At 41.6% G+C, this 16,482-nt stretch overlaps 1 protein-coding gene across 1 annotated transcript in view; it reads right to left on the bottom strand.

Moving 5' to 3' along the window:
- Positions 1 to 678: 678 nt before the first annotated feature.
- Positions 679 to 16,482, bottom strand: part of PYROXD2 (pyridine nucleotide-disulphide oxidoreductase domain 2) — a 22,716-nt gene continuing 6,912 nt past the window's right edge. Inside the window, exons 11-16 of the mRNA XM_020812047.3 lie at positions 15,299 to 15,371; positions 10,987 to 11,143; positions 8,408 to 8,562; positions 6,889 to 6,995; positions 6,487 to 6,607; positions 679 to 1,963 (exon numbers count right to left, since the gene is read on the bottom strand). Of these exons, the coding sequence (XP_020667706.3) occupies positions 1,893 to 1,963; positions 6,487 to 6,607; positions 6,889 to 6,995; positions 8,408 to 8,562; positions 10,987 to 11,143; positions 15,299 to 15,371 (684 nt within the window). The 3' untranslated portion in view covers positions 679 to 1,892. The remainder of the gene's footprint in view (positions 1,964 to 6,486; positions 6,608 to 6,888; positions 6,996 to 8,407; positions 8,563 to 10,986; positions 11,144 to 15,298; positions 15,372 to 16,482) is intronic.

Raw genomic sequence — 16,482 nt, 5'->3', positions numbered from 1 at the left:
AGCTCCTGCAATACACGCCAAATAACTAATGCTGGCAAAAATGAAATAATAAAAAAAAGACACAGAGGTTATTGTAGGACACATACCAGACGTGAATCAACAGGGCAATGGTGCAGAAAAAGAAGACATCCTGCACCGCATTACATCCAAGGCAGCATATTTGCAGCTTGATTATGGGGCAGTGCGGGTGGATAGGCTCAATTCATTTGTTTTAGCTAATGTGCATTCAGTTTCTTCAGGAGAAAATGCCTTATATCTACTTTTATGGCCATACTGAAGAGCTTTACGTAACACAAGCAAGTTTGACAGCACTACACAATTTCCTTCCCCTTGGAAAGGTCTGGCAGCTACAGCTGCACACAGCCTCCATTTATTTCAGTTGCATTTTGTGCCAGGTACTGAAGCAGACTACATTGAAATGAATGGGTATGGCTCAACAATAATACCTAGCACAAAGCACCCTAAAACTGCTGGCTATCCTATCTAAGAAGTCAGTGTCGTATTTGGCTTCCATTTTCAGCTGATTGGTTCCCACAAAAGTTAAAGGAATGGGTATGGCTCCTGGTCTGAGAAGAAAAGCACATCACATCAAAATTTTAGGATGAAGTACCTCCATCCCAAGACTGTGGACCATTTCAGTGTGAAAAATGGTGTTTCAAAGGAATATAAGGCACTCAGTTTATTTTTTACCTCTTTAATCTTTGGACACACATTTTCTAAGTATACAGCTGGCAATGATTTAACCATCATTTCTTCACATGAAAGCAATCCATCATAGCTAGGGAGGAAAGTTACTTATTGATTTTCTTTATTGTGTCAACACTCTTTGGCTGCAGTCCACGTGCCAATTAAAGTGGAGTATTTAGATTTAAGCTGATTTATCCCCATTGATTTCAAAGAAATGGAGCTGGATGAAAGCCAAGTACTCCAGCTCAAGTGATTTTTGATTCAGATAGAGCACCCTGCCCACAAAGCCCAACCAAGGCCCTGCTACAGAGAAGGCTGCTGGCTTTTGGCCACTTCCCAGTTAGATTTGCAGTCCGACTGCAGAGAGGTGTTTGCAAGCAGCTGCTCTTTGCTAGTGAGAAATATGGCTCTTTAGGTCTGGGGCTCAGTCAGGCATGTCCAGCTTTGGATAGGGAGCACAAGGTCAGATGACATGAATGGCAACAGACTCTTCTCATCACTTTGCTAAGGTGAGACTGATCAGAACTTGGCCTTATTCCCCAGCATGTAGAGACCATCAAATGTCCACATTTTAAGCTGTTTAGAGGCAGCTCAGTGGTTGGATCTGGAATGCCCATCTTGTAACATGCTGATGGACAGAAACCCAGAAGTCCCACTTTGCAAACTCAGGAGCAGATCAATGGATTCCAGAAGAAATTGTAGTACTGCGGATCATTATCGAGAAGCTCTGAATCCAGCAAGGCTCAGTATATTACAGGCCAAGGAATAGCGACTACACAGAAGCTAGCTTTTGTCATGACCCTGAACCTTGCCCTCTGCTTCTTACAGTAGGTGTGACAGGCTCCATCTCAGAACCAGCCAAAGGTAAAAAGAAGAGGTTCTCCTGCAGGAAACGGCCATGGCAAGAAAGCATAGCTCCAGTTTAATCAATAAGATAGCAAAAAGGAGAGTGTTGGCCAGTCCATTACACTGGGTCTGGAATGGCAAAGAGAACAACTAACATGATGGGAACATGCTTGGATATGACCAAAGGAGTGTTGCTCATCTCTTGCTTTGTAAGAGTGTCATGCCAAGAGCAACGAGTCTTCAAGATGGCAAGACTTGAAAGGTTGCCGGGTTTCCACTTGACAACAATTCACTTCTTAGGCCACAAACTCGTGGGGGCCTCTTCTCTTAAGCCACAGCAGCCACTCATTCCTAATGAGTCACAGCTTCTTGAAATCTCCCAGGGCTGTTTTAGCAGCATTGCGCCCCGCAGCTCCCATTACACCTCCTCCTGGGAAGGGAAGGGAAAAGATTGGGCAGCTTAACTGCATCCACAGTCAGGAAGCAAGAGAGCAAAGTTCATGAGGGCATCGTTCATCAGAAGATGGGCTTTCACTCTCTCCCCTTGAACCAATAACCTCCGTTCTCTTAGTGTGACCAGGGCAGGGATACATGATAGGAAGGGAACAGGAGTCACACTTCCCATGATAAGAATGCAGAGCTGCAAGAGCCTAATTTTTTTCATTTCCTTTCTCTCCTTTGTCTTAAAAAGATACATGTAGAATGCACTCAATATCAATACCGCCCAGAGACCTTTGGATAGAGTGGACGGCATATAAGTTAAACAAACAAACAAACAAACAAACAAACAAACAAATAAATAAATAAATAAATAAATAAATAAATATCTGCCTCCCCATAGAGAAGGTTTGAAACCTGAGCTAGCTGGAAAGAAGGCAAAGAATACCTCTCTTTGCCCTTCAGTTCCCTACTCATCCAAATTCTCTACCTCTTCTGTAGAGATCTATGCTGAAGACAGCTTAGGGCCTAATTACATCATATGGAAACAGACCTTCTTTCTTTTTTTGTTTAACTTGCAGCTGTGTGACAAAGAGATAAGAATTAGAGTGTGGTGCACAAGAGGGAGGTGAACCCTCTCAGGGCCACCCAACTCAGTGAAAATCACCTCTCCCAGCTGGGCTTTCCTTCTTGAGCAAATAGCAATTTTAAGGAAGCATTTTCTGGAGCTAGAGCACACAGAAAAGGATTAATGCCTCCCTTCACACCATGGTCCCAATTGTGAATGGGGAAGGGTTACAGCTGCTGTTTTAAAACAACAAGAATAAGAACAGGCAAATCAGAAACATTACACAATACTGCCTAAGTTGACTTTTAGCTGCAGGCCATGTTTTATTGTGGTGCAGCAGTAAGAGTGATGGATTAGGACTCAGGAGGCCTGGGTTCAAATCTTTGCTCAGCCATGGAAACTCACTGGAGGTGTGGAACTGGTAAAGTTACTCAATTACCTTGAAAGCCCTATTAGGGTCAGTATAAGTCAGTTCCAACTTGACAGCACATAACATAAGGTTACTTACCTTTAACTACACTTCTTCAAGTGGTCATCTGTGAATTCACACTAATGATTTGTTCTGCACCTGTATAGACATCCTTGGAATCTTCCAGAGTCTAGGAAAAAGTTGCTAACCCCACCCTCACACTAAGTGCATGCTCCTTCACCAAATGGCTAACACTCCATTCCCATGTCTGCTACTGAATCAAATGCATGGCAGACAGAGGGGATGGGCTGTGTAAATTCACAGATGGCCACTCAAAGAACTACAGTTACAGCTAAGTAACTTGTCCTTCTTCTTTGTGGTCTCTCTGATTCACACTAAAGGGTGACTAACACCCTCACTTACTGGCTGGTGGGATGTTACACCAATATTGGTGAGTTCACTGCTCAAAAAAATGAAGCATCAAGTTTTGCTCTGATGTCCAGCCTATAATACTTGATGGCCATTATGGGTTGAGACCATGTGGTTGCTTTGCAGATGTCCTTCATCTGTATCCCTTTAAAGAAGGTCATAGAGGCAGCAGCCACCCTGGTAGAATGTCCTTTCAAGCAGTTTGGCACAGATTTCCTTGATAACTGGTAGGACAAGGTGATGGCATTTACAAGCCACTTGGACAATGATTGTTGTGGGTTGTTCGGGCTCTTTGGCCGTGTTCTGAGGGTTGTTCTTCCTGACGTTTCACCAGTCTCTGTGACTGGCATCTTCAGAGGACTGGAGTAGGAACTCTGTCCATGCTCTGTTGATGTTTGTTGGATAGTTGAGTATTTATAGCTGTGGGAACAGCTTTTGTCCTTTTCAGGAGCTTGGGTGATCAGCGCATTTTTGTTGTGGATGTATTGTTGTGATAAGTGGGAGAGATTATCTGTCACTGTGGTTGATGGGTGTCTTTAGCTGGTCTCTTTGTGCAATGATCCCTGGTCCTTGTGGCTGGTTAGAGTTTGTTGACCTTCTGCAGGCTGTAGTTTCCAGTGCTGGAAGCCAGGTCTTATTCAGTTTCAGACTTTCCTCTTTTTTGTTGAAGTTATGCTGATGTTTATGGATTCCAGTGGCTTCCCTGTGCTGTCTAACATAATGATTGCTGGTGTTGTCCAGTACAAAGGGATGCTTTGACTTATTCTCAGTGTTGATGAGATGGCCGATGATTTCTTCCATGGTTCCTTTACCAAGTCTAGTAATGATGGCAACATGGCTACATGGACTGAGATGGCAGCATTCTTTTGGACCTTACTTTAAAGAGGATCATAACTAGGACAAAGTATTTGAACTTCTGTTTGCAGGGACTTTACTATTCTAAGCATTCATTAGGTCTGTAAAGGACCTGATGTTTGTTTGTTTGTTTGTTTGTTTGTTTATTCAATTTATATGCCGCCCACACTACCCAGAGGTCTCTGGGCGGCTTACAATAATTAAAATTCAATACAGTAAGAGATAAAATAATGTTGCCCATTAATGATGGATGGTTGTTATCAGCAATGTCCGAGTCCTGAGATGATTCCAGAAGTGACAGCAATTCTGGAGAGGAAATGCTGTTATTCTCACTATTTGAGGGATTTTGCTGTTCCTCCATGGTTTGCTCTTTCATTTTTAAGTTTAGAATTTGGGTCTGATGATACAAGATCTACTTTAGTTTTAGGTGTCCTTCTGAATTTGTTTGTCACTTTCTGTTGTGTTTTGTACTTTGGTTCCACAAATCAAGAGCATGACTCCGATTTCAAGAGGAAATCTTGTGAGTCCTGAGTGAATGAATAGGATTTCTGAAATCCAGATCCTTTCTGTACCAAGGATGCTAAGTGGAGCAATCAGGTGAGTGATGATTTTAATGTGATCTTTTAAATTTAGTTTCTAAGACAGTCAGAACTGTGTCTCAAAGTGGAGGATTTCTGGACTGAATGTGGAACATCAGAGGCCCTAAGATTGTTAGTCTCTGTCTTCCTCAATTTCAAGCATCAATATCAATGAGCTTTTGGGGTCAAAACTTTCAACCTAGTTTTGTCCTCCATTTGGTCAGCACCAATGTTTTATATTTGAAGCCTCGATTTTGGGTGCACAGCATCAAGGTGCCTTTATAGCAAGTAGATGATTGATTGGACCTGGTGTCTGATGATGTGTTCAATGCTGAATGGGCACATTTCTGAATCAAATGCTAAGAAGGCTCTGGGAACTTTGAAATAGACAGCTTTCATTTTATGCACCGAGTATGTTGGCATTCTGACACTGGAAGACTTGGCATTGAAAGGCCCAATACCAAATCGTGGTATATGGCCGAAAGCCCCATTTTTAATGCCCTCTGAAAATCAGAGTAGGGCAACATAAATGGCCACTCAACAACAGCACAGAAATGAGGTGGAGCTCCACAGAAGAAAGGGACTGGGTGGAAGTTGTCTCCCACTGACATATCTCCTTACGGGACGGGTGGTAGTCTGTTTTCCTGAAGGTTTCCTGAAACTGAGGGTTGGATATCCTCCAATTCCAAGGATGGTAAATGATATGGGGCAGTTTTATTTTGCCATTGTTTCTTAGTATGCTTCTCAGTATCTTTAAGGTTGGATTGGGATACAGGCTTACCCCCACCCCCACCCCCCACACGTGTGTTCAATAGCTCGATGCTGGTGATAAAGCTTGGGAAACACTAGGAGAAAGATGTAAAGTATCATCTTCCTCTGATAATGATCTCTAACAGACAAAATCCTCCTGTTCTTTCAGGTGTGACAGCTGTGGAGCTGGAGGCTGCCTCAATACCAATGGTAAGTGTTTCCCTCATGTAGCAGTAGTTTTGGCCTTTTTTGATTGTGGCTTTTCTGTGGCATAGAGCGCTGTCCTCTGAAGATGCCGGCCACAGGGACTGGCGAAATGTTAGGAAGAATAACCTTCAGAACACGGCCAATGAGCCCGAAAAACCCACAACAACCACTATTTACATGAATAGTTGAGTGAATAAGGCTCCAGATGACTGTTGAGCTGCTTCAGTGGTGGTCAAAATGGAACTGAGTGTTAGCTATTGGGTGGAGGAGCATGTGTGATGTGCCAGGATGGGGCTAACAACTACTGTATTTCCTAGGCTTTGGGAGATTCTGATTACATCTCTGCAGGTGCAGAACAACCCATTAGTGTGAACGACAGAGACTATTATTACCATTACTATTGCTTCATGTATGTGGAGGTATGTACTTACACATTTATACACACATACAAATGCACACCATATTGTAATAATGGAGGGTTATTAAAAATGTACAGAGCCTGTGAACGACTTTCAGGGCACCTTACAGGAAAAGTAGAGGCTATTCACTATTGCTACATCCATCCTAGCCTTTAAACGAAGCTGTGTACCAGAAATCCAGAACACACCCTTATAGGCTCTCTCTAACAATTGCTTCCACTTCTGCTCAGGTTCTCTCTCTTCAACTTGTAGCACAGCCTGACCAGACACACACTGTGCCCTCATACATAAGACACATACCAGGGTGAGTCCCACTTCCACAGAGATACAGGCCTTGGATTGGGGACCGGTAATTAGAATAGGAGGGCACTGGCCGGGCAAAATACAGCTGGTCTAAAGACATGGCTCCATGGAATATATTCTGAAAAAACAAAAGCAGTGTCAGATGAGATATCTCAATGAACTAACTAAAGCCTTAAACTTACTTGCACCCTCTGCATTCCAAAACATGCAAGCGTAGCAGATAAGACCATTTTTGCCACATATAGGGAGTAAGAGAAGATAAAAGGGGTTGAGAATCACCTTGAAATTGTTTGTCAAATCAGCCACCAGTTTCTTATTCAAGTTGGACATGCAAGATGAAGCTAGGCACAGGGTTAAATTAGAGAGCTCTATGGGTAGCAGTTTCAAGTAAATACATACTCCACCAGGTAGTCCAAAGATCCGTTCAAGGTCTGGAGGTGTAAGAATATCTCTGCCAATGACAGAGGCTTTGAACCCAGGTGCATAGGCTTCAATCCAATCAAATACTACAGGGAGAAGGGAGAGATGCTGGGTCAGGTCGGGAGAAGTGAATTTTCCTGTTAGCCCATGGTAGATCTAATACTATTTACCTAGAGATTCCCTAATTAGTATCTAGCTGAAATGTAAACACTCAGGGGCTTTGAAGACTTAGGCTGCAACTACACAGTCAGACACCATGAGATTTGCTGTGGGTATTAAATGGTGTTGTTGTGATGACATAGGCAGTTGGGATGTGGTGTTTCGGGATTGCAGGAACATCTGTTCTTGAGATCTGTCCTCCAGGCATTCCAGAATGTTTTCTTTTTTGAATAAATAAGTTTAGCACTGAGTCCTTAATATACTAGTTTAGCACTAGATAACCCTTGCACAGAAAAAAAATCTTCAGCCCAGAGTCCCATACCTAATCCATAGTTTTTCTTCTTACGAGAGACACTTCTACTTTTTAAAAGTCAAATCCTTTCAGTTTCTCCAATGCAGAATGGAAAGAAAACACACACACACACACAGACACACAGACACAGACACACACACACACACACACACACACACAGAGGCACGCATGCGTGCACGCATACACATGCAAGCATGCACGCACGTACGAACAACTTTCCTAGGCAGAGCTCCTGTTTCTTAGTTTACAGTTTAACTAGCAATCTGGTCAGCAAGGCACATTGGGAAATAGGACAGAAAGCCTTCTTAAGGCAGTTCCTTTGAACTGTGCCACCTATAGGTACTTCAAATGGAACTGCAGGCAGAAGAATTTTTCCCCTCTTCTGTCTGTGTGGTCAATTATATTGAACAAAACCAAATGCCCTGATGCAATTTCACACAGAGAAAATGCAAGTTAATTCTCATTTCCCTTACTGTGTAGTTGTACCATCAAAAATATAAGTACACTATGATTAAATCCTATAATACTGACCCTGGAACCCAATCTCTGCCCAAACAGATGAAATTGCATCAAGGGCAACATCGAAGCAAAGAAGACCAAAGGTTTGGGGCAAGCAAATCATCAAAAAGAACAAAGAAGTTGTTGGGTGGGGGATGGGAGCTCTTCCCATGTGGGAACTGATCAGTGGTAGTTAATGACTTCAGTTTTGGTGGTGCCATGAGGTTCCATGAGGTTTTAGTCTGCACTTTACAGAAGTAATGCAAGGTGCCAAACCTATTCTGGGCATACAGTTCAGCACCTTGGAGAGTACCAGTAAAATGCAGATTATAACCTGAAATGGATTTGCAATATCCCCAAAACTGGAGCTACCAGCTGCCACTGGAACTGACTTTGTGAAATGGGAAGCTTTGTCGTGTGAACAATAGGGTGATAGCCTTCTTGAAAACAGAAGTATTTCCTCCTTCCTTCACACTATACAACCCCTCTCCCTATTGCTCCTCCCAGTCCTCAGTCAAATGGCTGCACCTTGGTCGGCGTAGGCTTCACGCTCTTGATCATCCCACTGCTTCCCTCCAGCCAGCATATAGGGGGTGTACTGGGTGAAGAGAGAGATCACATGGCAGCCTGGGGGAGCCAGAGTAGGGTCCAGGGCAGATGGAATGCACATTTCTATTATAGGCCTGAAATGATAAGAAATAGGCCAGCTGCAAGCCTCGTTGTAGAGTGAATTCCCTAACTGATACCCTCCAGATGAATCAATACTACAGATCCCTTGCCCCCAGCCTCCCATTTGTCTGGAGATGTTCAACATATCTGGGTAGTCTGTTGGTCAGGCTGTATGACATATCTGGAGGATGGCAAGTTAGGGAGAGTAACTTCAGAATTACCTCTTTATAGCTGCATTGTCATGCTATTATTATTATTATTATTATTATTATTATTATTATTATTATTATTATTATTATTATTATTATTATTATTATTATTATTATTATTATTATTATTATTATTATTATTATTATTATTATTATTATTATTATACCACCATCCATTTGGCTGAAGGCCACTTTGGATGGTTTACAACATGTATAACCAACAGGCTTAAAAAACAATTTAACAAAAGAAGAAATAGAAATAATAAAATGCAAATAAATAATACCATCAAAATATACAAATATATTTACATAAACCATTCATAACATTTAAAACATTTAAAATGGCAGGCTGGATCAAGTTGGCTAACTAAGCTCAGCTGAGTCTGCAGGTATAACATGTTGGAATGCCTGCCTAAATAGCCAGCTTGTTCGTGGTTTTTTTTTTTTTTTTTAAATTGCCAGCGAAGGGGCCAAACGAATTGCAGGGAGGAAAGTGGAACACTTGCTTCTGGCAGTGAAGAAAGCCACCAACTTGGTAAAAGTTTTTTGAAAGATCTCTCCAAATACAGCCCCTAGTGAGGATTAGGACTGTTTTACGCTACAAATCCCAATCCGTTATCAGTGACCACACTGGCTAGGGCTTCTATGTGTTAAAGTCCAGAACAACTGGTAGGATGAAGTTTCCCCTGCCTTGCATAAAACCAATCAGGTAGATTTTGAGAAGAGAGTCATTTATTTGCCTGTCCCCTATGAGGACAGATGTGGTCTTGGAACATGGGATTTGGAAGATACTATGTCACATTTGAGCTACACCCACCATGCAATTGGAAACAGAATATGTATTGCCGAAGGATGCAATCTCTTGTACATTTAAGTGGAAGCAATCTCACTGACTTTAGTGGAACCTATGTCTGAGTAAATATGCACATTGCTGGGCTGTTAATTTCCTTTCTGGGCAGTGCAATTTACACTGTAACAGGTTGAATGTCAAGGTGAATTACAGAAGAGACTGTAAATCACATTGTACACTTAAAGTGCTGAATAAATGATAATAACGTGAATGAGATGGGGTAAGGAGTAGATACTTGTAAAACCTTTGGCCATTGCAGAGAGCTCATCTTGGTTATTTGCAAGTAGCAGGTCTTCAGAAAGCCAGCAAATGGAAGCTGCAAATCAAAAGCCAGCAATATGGGAAAATGCATCTGCACTAGACCATCCAAGGGTAAAAAGCTAGAAGAGATTCCAGTGTCTAAAACGGCCAGTGAAATTGTATGTGTACATGATGGTGGTGGTGGGCATACAGGAAACAATTTCCCAAAACACTCACAGAATTAGAAAGACACTAGAACAGAGCTTAACAATATCCATTTGTTTTGCTTGAGCATGTTTCCTTATCTCCTTGACCCATAGTCATAACCCAATAAGGCTCTTGCCACAGCAAGGCTTGTATTAGCAGTTTGGTTTTCAGATTTGTCCATATGTTTCCATATTTTTATATTTTCTTTCTTTGCATAACAGGTTTGTCTTTGTGTCTCAATCATATTGAGGAAATTAAAAAACTAACTAAATCTGTGCACTTCCAATTCATGAGTCAGTACAGTTGTTCAGAGAAAGAACTGATAAATCTGGAGTCACACATCCTTTGTGTATACACAGACACACACACACACCCCTACCTCACTCTTCCCTCCACATCTCAGTGCCCTTTCATCTCACAGCCATTTCCACTGAGAGGACTGCCAACACTACTGACAGCTGATAAACAGCAATCGGAGAGCCCAGAAACTAGGGCAGGTTTTGAGCTGTGCAGTCCAGCTAATCAGTGGTATCTCTCAGCCTTCAGAAGCCACACAGGGAGCACCCCTGTTTTAAGGAAACAATGTAATTTATCATCCCTCTTGTAATTCACCTTAACTCATACTCAGCTTCTTCTATGTCTGTTATTCATAGAAAGAAAATTAACAGTCTAGGTGTGTACATGTTTGCTGAAAGGCAAGTTTCCAGGTGCAGGGCTTTAAAACTATAGGAAAACAGATCTGGAGAACCAAGGTATATATAGTCTATTCGCAACTGTTTTAGAAGTACATCAAAACAAGACCTCCTTGATCTAGTTTTAAGCCACCCCTACTTTTTCCCTTGGCTGTTCTCCCACATCAACTAGGATGGAACAGACTCTAAAAAAATCTCAAGTTCTAATCACTTGTGCCAACATAGCATTCCCAGTCATACCTGTTAGATGGTGTCCCCTGGCAGGCATCCTCAAAAGCTTGCTGCACAGTACCCATGTCTTCACAGTTGAGGTGGATAGAGCACTGATGATGGGGTGATGGGTGGCCATCACTGGTGTTTGGAACAGCTAAGAAATTGGGCAACTGATCCACAGCCACTGTAGACAAAAGCAGCAGAGAGTGAGGCCATCACATAAAGCACAACCCTAACAGCATGCCTGGTTCTCAATCTCCGTGTCACAATCGCTTCCACTTCAAGAGAGTAGGTTACATGCTTCAGCATTGTCAGATTTGTTAAGATGCATATTGATGTAGTTGCACAAAGTCAGCATTATGTTGTGATCAAGTGGTATGGAGATTCATCAAAGATGGAAAATGTTCTGGGAAAGATCAGACCAGTAGACTGATTGATCATCTGTGGGATAGTGCACATGCACCAGTCTTCACTAGATATGAACTCTAAGCCTACCAGGAAATCAGAGAGGCAGTGGGATGGGGAGGACAGGCTTGCAACTCTGCAAAGATAGCCATGTGGAAGAGGAGGGAAGGGGCTGTAACTCACAGGTAGAGCAACCCGTCTGGCGTGCAGCAAGTCCCACATTCAACTCCTAACACTTCCAAGTTGGGGAAAAATCCTGCCTGAAACTGTAGAGTTGCTGTCATCCAGAGCTGGCAATACCAATACAGTGGTGCCTCACTAGACGATTGCCTCGCAGGACGAAAAACCCACAAGACAATTGTTTTTTGCAATCACTATGGTCCCTCGCAAGACTTTTTTTCTATGACCGTGCTTCATAAGACTTTTTTTTTTGAGACCGATGCTTTGCAAGACTTTTTTTGAGACCGATGCATAGGGAACCTTGCAAGACGATTTTTTCATAAGACGACGATTTTCACGGAACGAATTAAAATCGTCTTGCGAGGCACCACTGTAATCTTACTCAGTGTAAGCCAGAGCTTTGTGATCCTGAAGGCAAGAGAATCTCATTGGTTTGGCTTCCTAACATCATCCTAGCAGACTTGTGGTTGCCTGTACACATCTAATAAAAATAAACCATTAGCTGGGATTGATTATAAGTTGGGCCATAAGAAGTCTGGAGCAATCCTCCTCAGGATGTTACGGAAGTTTGTGGAGGGCTGTTCTGTGAAGAGTTTACTGAATAAAGCTTTTCTTTGGTGTTAGACGGTTCCTCTCTTTTATCACTAGATATTTCATCACTTTTGAGAGAGCTTCAAGCATTATTTTTAAAAAGTAATTAATTTGTTATTTGTTAAATTATTTTTTAAAAAGCATTACTCATTGCTCATTATTTGAAGACCAACATGTTAATACTTGTTAACTAGATTATTTATTCAGTTCCTTTTTATTTTAAAATTAAAAATTGCTTCCACAATCACCCTCTGAAAGCCTCATTATAGGAGTAATGAGAAAAAGCTGCTGTTTTTTACACAATGCTATCAGTCTACATCCCAATCCCAAAGAAGGGAAGTGCCAAAGAATGCTCCAACTACCGTACAACTGCACTCTTTTCACACGCTAGCAAGGTTATGCTCAAAATCCTACAAGACAGGCTTCAGCAGTATGTGGACCGAGAGCTCCCAGAAGTACAAGCTGGATTTTGAAGGGGCAGAGGAACTAGAGAGCAAATTGCTAACATGCGTTGGATTATGGAGAAAGCTAGATTATGGAGAAAGTTCCAGAAAAACATCACTTCTGCTTAATGGATTACACAAAAGCCTTTGACTGTGTGGACCACAGCAAACTATGGCAAGTTCTTAAAGAAATGAGGGTGCCTGACCACCTTATCTCCTGATAAATCTATATGTGGGACAGGAAGCAACAGACAGAAATGGATATGGAACCACTGATTGGTTGAAAATTGGGAAAGGAGTACGACAAGGCTGTATATTGTCTCCCTGCTTATTTAACTTATATGCAGAATACATCATGTGAAAGGCTGAACTGGATGAATCCCAAGACAGAATTAAGATTGCTGGAAGAAATCTCAACAACCTCCGATATGCAGATGATACCGCTCTGATGGCAAAAACATGAGGAGGAATTAAAGAACCTGTTAATGAGGGTGAAAGAGGAGAGCTCAAAAAATGGTCCGAAGCTCAACATAACAAAAACTAAGATCATGGCCACTGGCCCCATCACCTCCTGGCAAATAGACAGGGAAGGGGTATCCTGGCAAACAGAAGGGAGGCAGTGAAAGTCAAAGCTATGGTTTTCCCAGTAGTGACGTATGGAAGTGAGAGCTGGACCATACAGAAGGCTGACCACCGAAGAATTGATGCTTTTGAATTGTGGTGCTGGAGGGGACTCTTGAGAGAACTATCAATTCTGAAGGAAATCAACCCTGAGTGCTCACTGAAAGGACAGATCCTGAAGCTGAAGCTCCAGTACTTTGGCCATCTCATGAGAAGAGAAGACTCCCTGGGAAAGACCTTGATATTAGGAAAGTGTGAAGGAAAGAGGAGAAGGGGACGACAGAGGATGAGATGGTTGGACAGGGTCATCAAAGCTACCAACAGAGCACAGACAGCATTCAGACTCCCGTCCTTTGAAGATGCCAGCCTGGCGAAACATTAGGAAGAACAACCTTCAGAACACGGCCAAAGAGCCCAAAAAAACCACAGTAACCATCAGATCCTGGCTGTGAAATCCTCTGAAAATACTACCAACATGAATTTGACCGAACTCCAGGAGGCAGTGGAAGACAGGAGGACCTGGCGTGCTCTGGGTCATGGGTCACGAAGAGTTTGACATGACTTAACAACTAAACAACAAAATCAGTTATTATGTTATTTCACCAAATAACCACCATTATGTCCTTGAACTTGGCAATTCGAAAGTATGCAAATGCAAGTAGATAAATAGGTACCACCACGGTGGGAAGGTAACAGCATTCTGTGTCTAAGTTGCATTGGCCATGTGACCACAAAAACTGTCTATGGACAAACGCTGGCTCTACAGCTTGGAAACAGGGATGAGCACCCCTAGAGTTGGACACGACCGGACTAAATGTCAAAGTCGTAAAGGTAAAGCTTTACCTTTACCTTATGTCCTTGTTATCTCCCCAAAGTAATATGCTATAAGTAAAACTGTTGCTTTACACATTATTTCTGAGTTTTAATTTTTTTTCTTGTTTGGTGTCCTATTTCATTGGGTTTAATTCCTTATTGTAAACTGCCTTGACCACTCAGTGAATGGAAAAATGATTCAGAAATATTTTAAAAATAAATACAAAACACATGGGGAATTCAGAGTTTGGTTATATTTAAATAGCACCAATTAAAATGTCCCACAGTAATGGAGCAGCTTTTATTTATTTATTTATTTATTTATTTATTTATTTTATTTTATTTTATTTTATTTTATTTTATTTTATTTTATTTTATTTGTTCCATTTTTACCCCTCCCATCTACATTTGGGAATCTACTCTGGGTGGCTTACATAATATAAATATAAAAACAGCATTCAAATAACTTTGACGTTCCTCAAAACTGCTTATGTGGCCTGGTAAAAAAGTAAGGAGTGGGGAAAAGAGTAAAAAAGACACTTTAGTACCATTTGTACCACCTAGCTTGTAATCTGTGATGTTTTGATTGGTACCAATAAATTGGTCAATCCCACTATTCAACATCTCACTTTTCACCCTTTTGTTGTAGTGGATAGAATGATAGTCTACCGTGTTTCCCTGAAAATAAGACAGGGTCTTATATTAATTTTTGCTCCAAAAACACATTAGGGCTTATTTTCAGTGGATGTTTTAAATTTTTTATGCATAACAATCTACATTTATTCAAATACAGTCACATCATATTCTTCTGGTGGCTGCACAATGCTGCACAATGGTGGAGGGCAGGGTTTCACTCGGGCTTATTTTGTGGGTAGGGCTTATGAGCATCCTGAAAAATCATACTAGGACTTATTTTCAGGTTAGGTCTTATTTTTGGGGAAACAAGGTAGGACTCAGGAAACCCAAGTTCAAATCCTGAAAATTAGAGTAAGTTGCTGTATGTGTGGTCTTTGGATGAAACATTACAAAATTGCGATGTTTTTCATTGTATGAAAGCTTGTGTTGTCCTTGTTCAATGAAAAAAACACCCAATACTACAAAATTTTTAAAAAGGCTAAAAATTGCTACCTGCTTCAGCTAACTTAGGGTTGGGTGCCCATATTATCTTCTTCACCTATACGGTGACTCCTTCTTCACCTGCTGCTCACAGAACTGTAGAAATGGATGAGCCATCAGAAACCTTTGCATAGAATTTTCTGACCTGTTATCCACCTTGCAGTACTTACCATTGATCTTGGTGACTGGAGAACGTGTATCAAACTGTGAGATTCTTTGGACAAACTCTGGGGGCAAGAACTCCTAGGAAAAAAGATCCACAAACTAATAATAAAACCTAGGGAAACAATCCCGAAGCATGCTGGAGACTAAACTCCACACACATATTTTTCATGGTAGGCAATCAAAGCATTCCACCCCCATTGATGCTTCTCTGAATATTAGGCCCATGTTTGCAACTCATATAATCAGAAATAGAATGCAAGGGAAATGAGAACTGCCTTGATGCAACCAAGTGGCCCAATGGCATCAAGGACAACATATGGAGAAGGGCCTTAGCTAATAGCAGAACTCTAGCACTGCATATAGAAGATCCCAGGTTCAATCTTAGGCACATGCTAGGGAACTCCCGCCTGACAATCCAGGAAGCTACTGCCAGTGAGCACAGACAATACTGGGCTAGATGGATAATGTTCTGACCTAATTTAAAGCAGCTTCTTGTATGAAAAACTCAGGAAAAGGTTGTGTTTTTTACTCCAAGTACGTACCAGCCAATATAGCTAGTGACTATGAGAGTTTCTATGAATTGTGTGTACAAGCTAATGCCAGAAGACTCAAGTGGCAGTACCACAGGAACACTGGATTTTCCCTCTGTGCCCTAAATCAAACCACATTCTGGTCTTTGGGCATAAGAGCATCCATTCCTAAGGTCTTAAAACTAATTTATTCTCCCAATAAACAGGAAGAAGCAAGAAAAATTAGTATCCTCATCCAGAAATCATCCTATACCCCTAGGCACAGCCATGGTCAGATGTTTAGTCATGCAGAAATATTTGGTAAGTGTGTAGAATATATACTCATGTTTAGCCACTGGGCAACAATGCAAACAGCACGTACTGATGAGGACTCTCCCTAAGTATGGAGTCCTGGTCCACATCTTGACTGAAACAAGATAATGTCTTGCCTGCAGTTCCTTAAAGATGCAGTGATGTAGCAGCCTGAAGTTGAGGAGTTAACTCTTTTTTTCTAACCAGCTCTGTAAATCATGCCAGATCATTTAAGGCTCAGAGAGGCAAGCCCTAAAAGATGGCTTGATATGTCAAAAGGCAAAATGAGTAGTGGTCATAACATTCTACTCATGGCCCTTGATTCCAGTGCCTGGGGTCTATATAAGAACTTTCTGCTCCTAGTCAGC

This window comes from Pogona vitticeps, chromosome 3 (genome assembly GCF_051106095.1).
Source record: "Pogona vitticeps strain Pit_001003342236 chromosome 3, PviZW2.1, whole genome shotgun sequence".
NCBI lineage: Eukaryota > Metazoa > Chordata > Lepidosauria > Squamata > Agamidae > Pogona > Pogona vitticeps.
Note: the sequence above shows the minus strand (reverse complement) of the source record. Positions and strands in the feature narration are given on the sequence as shown.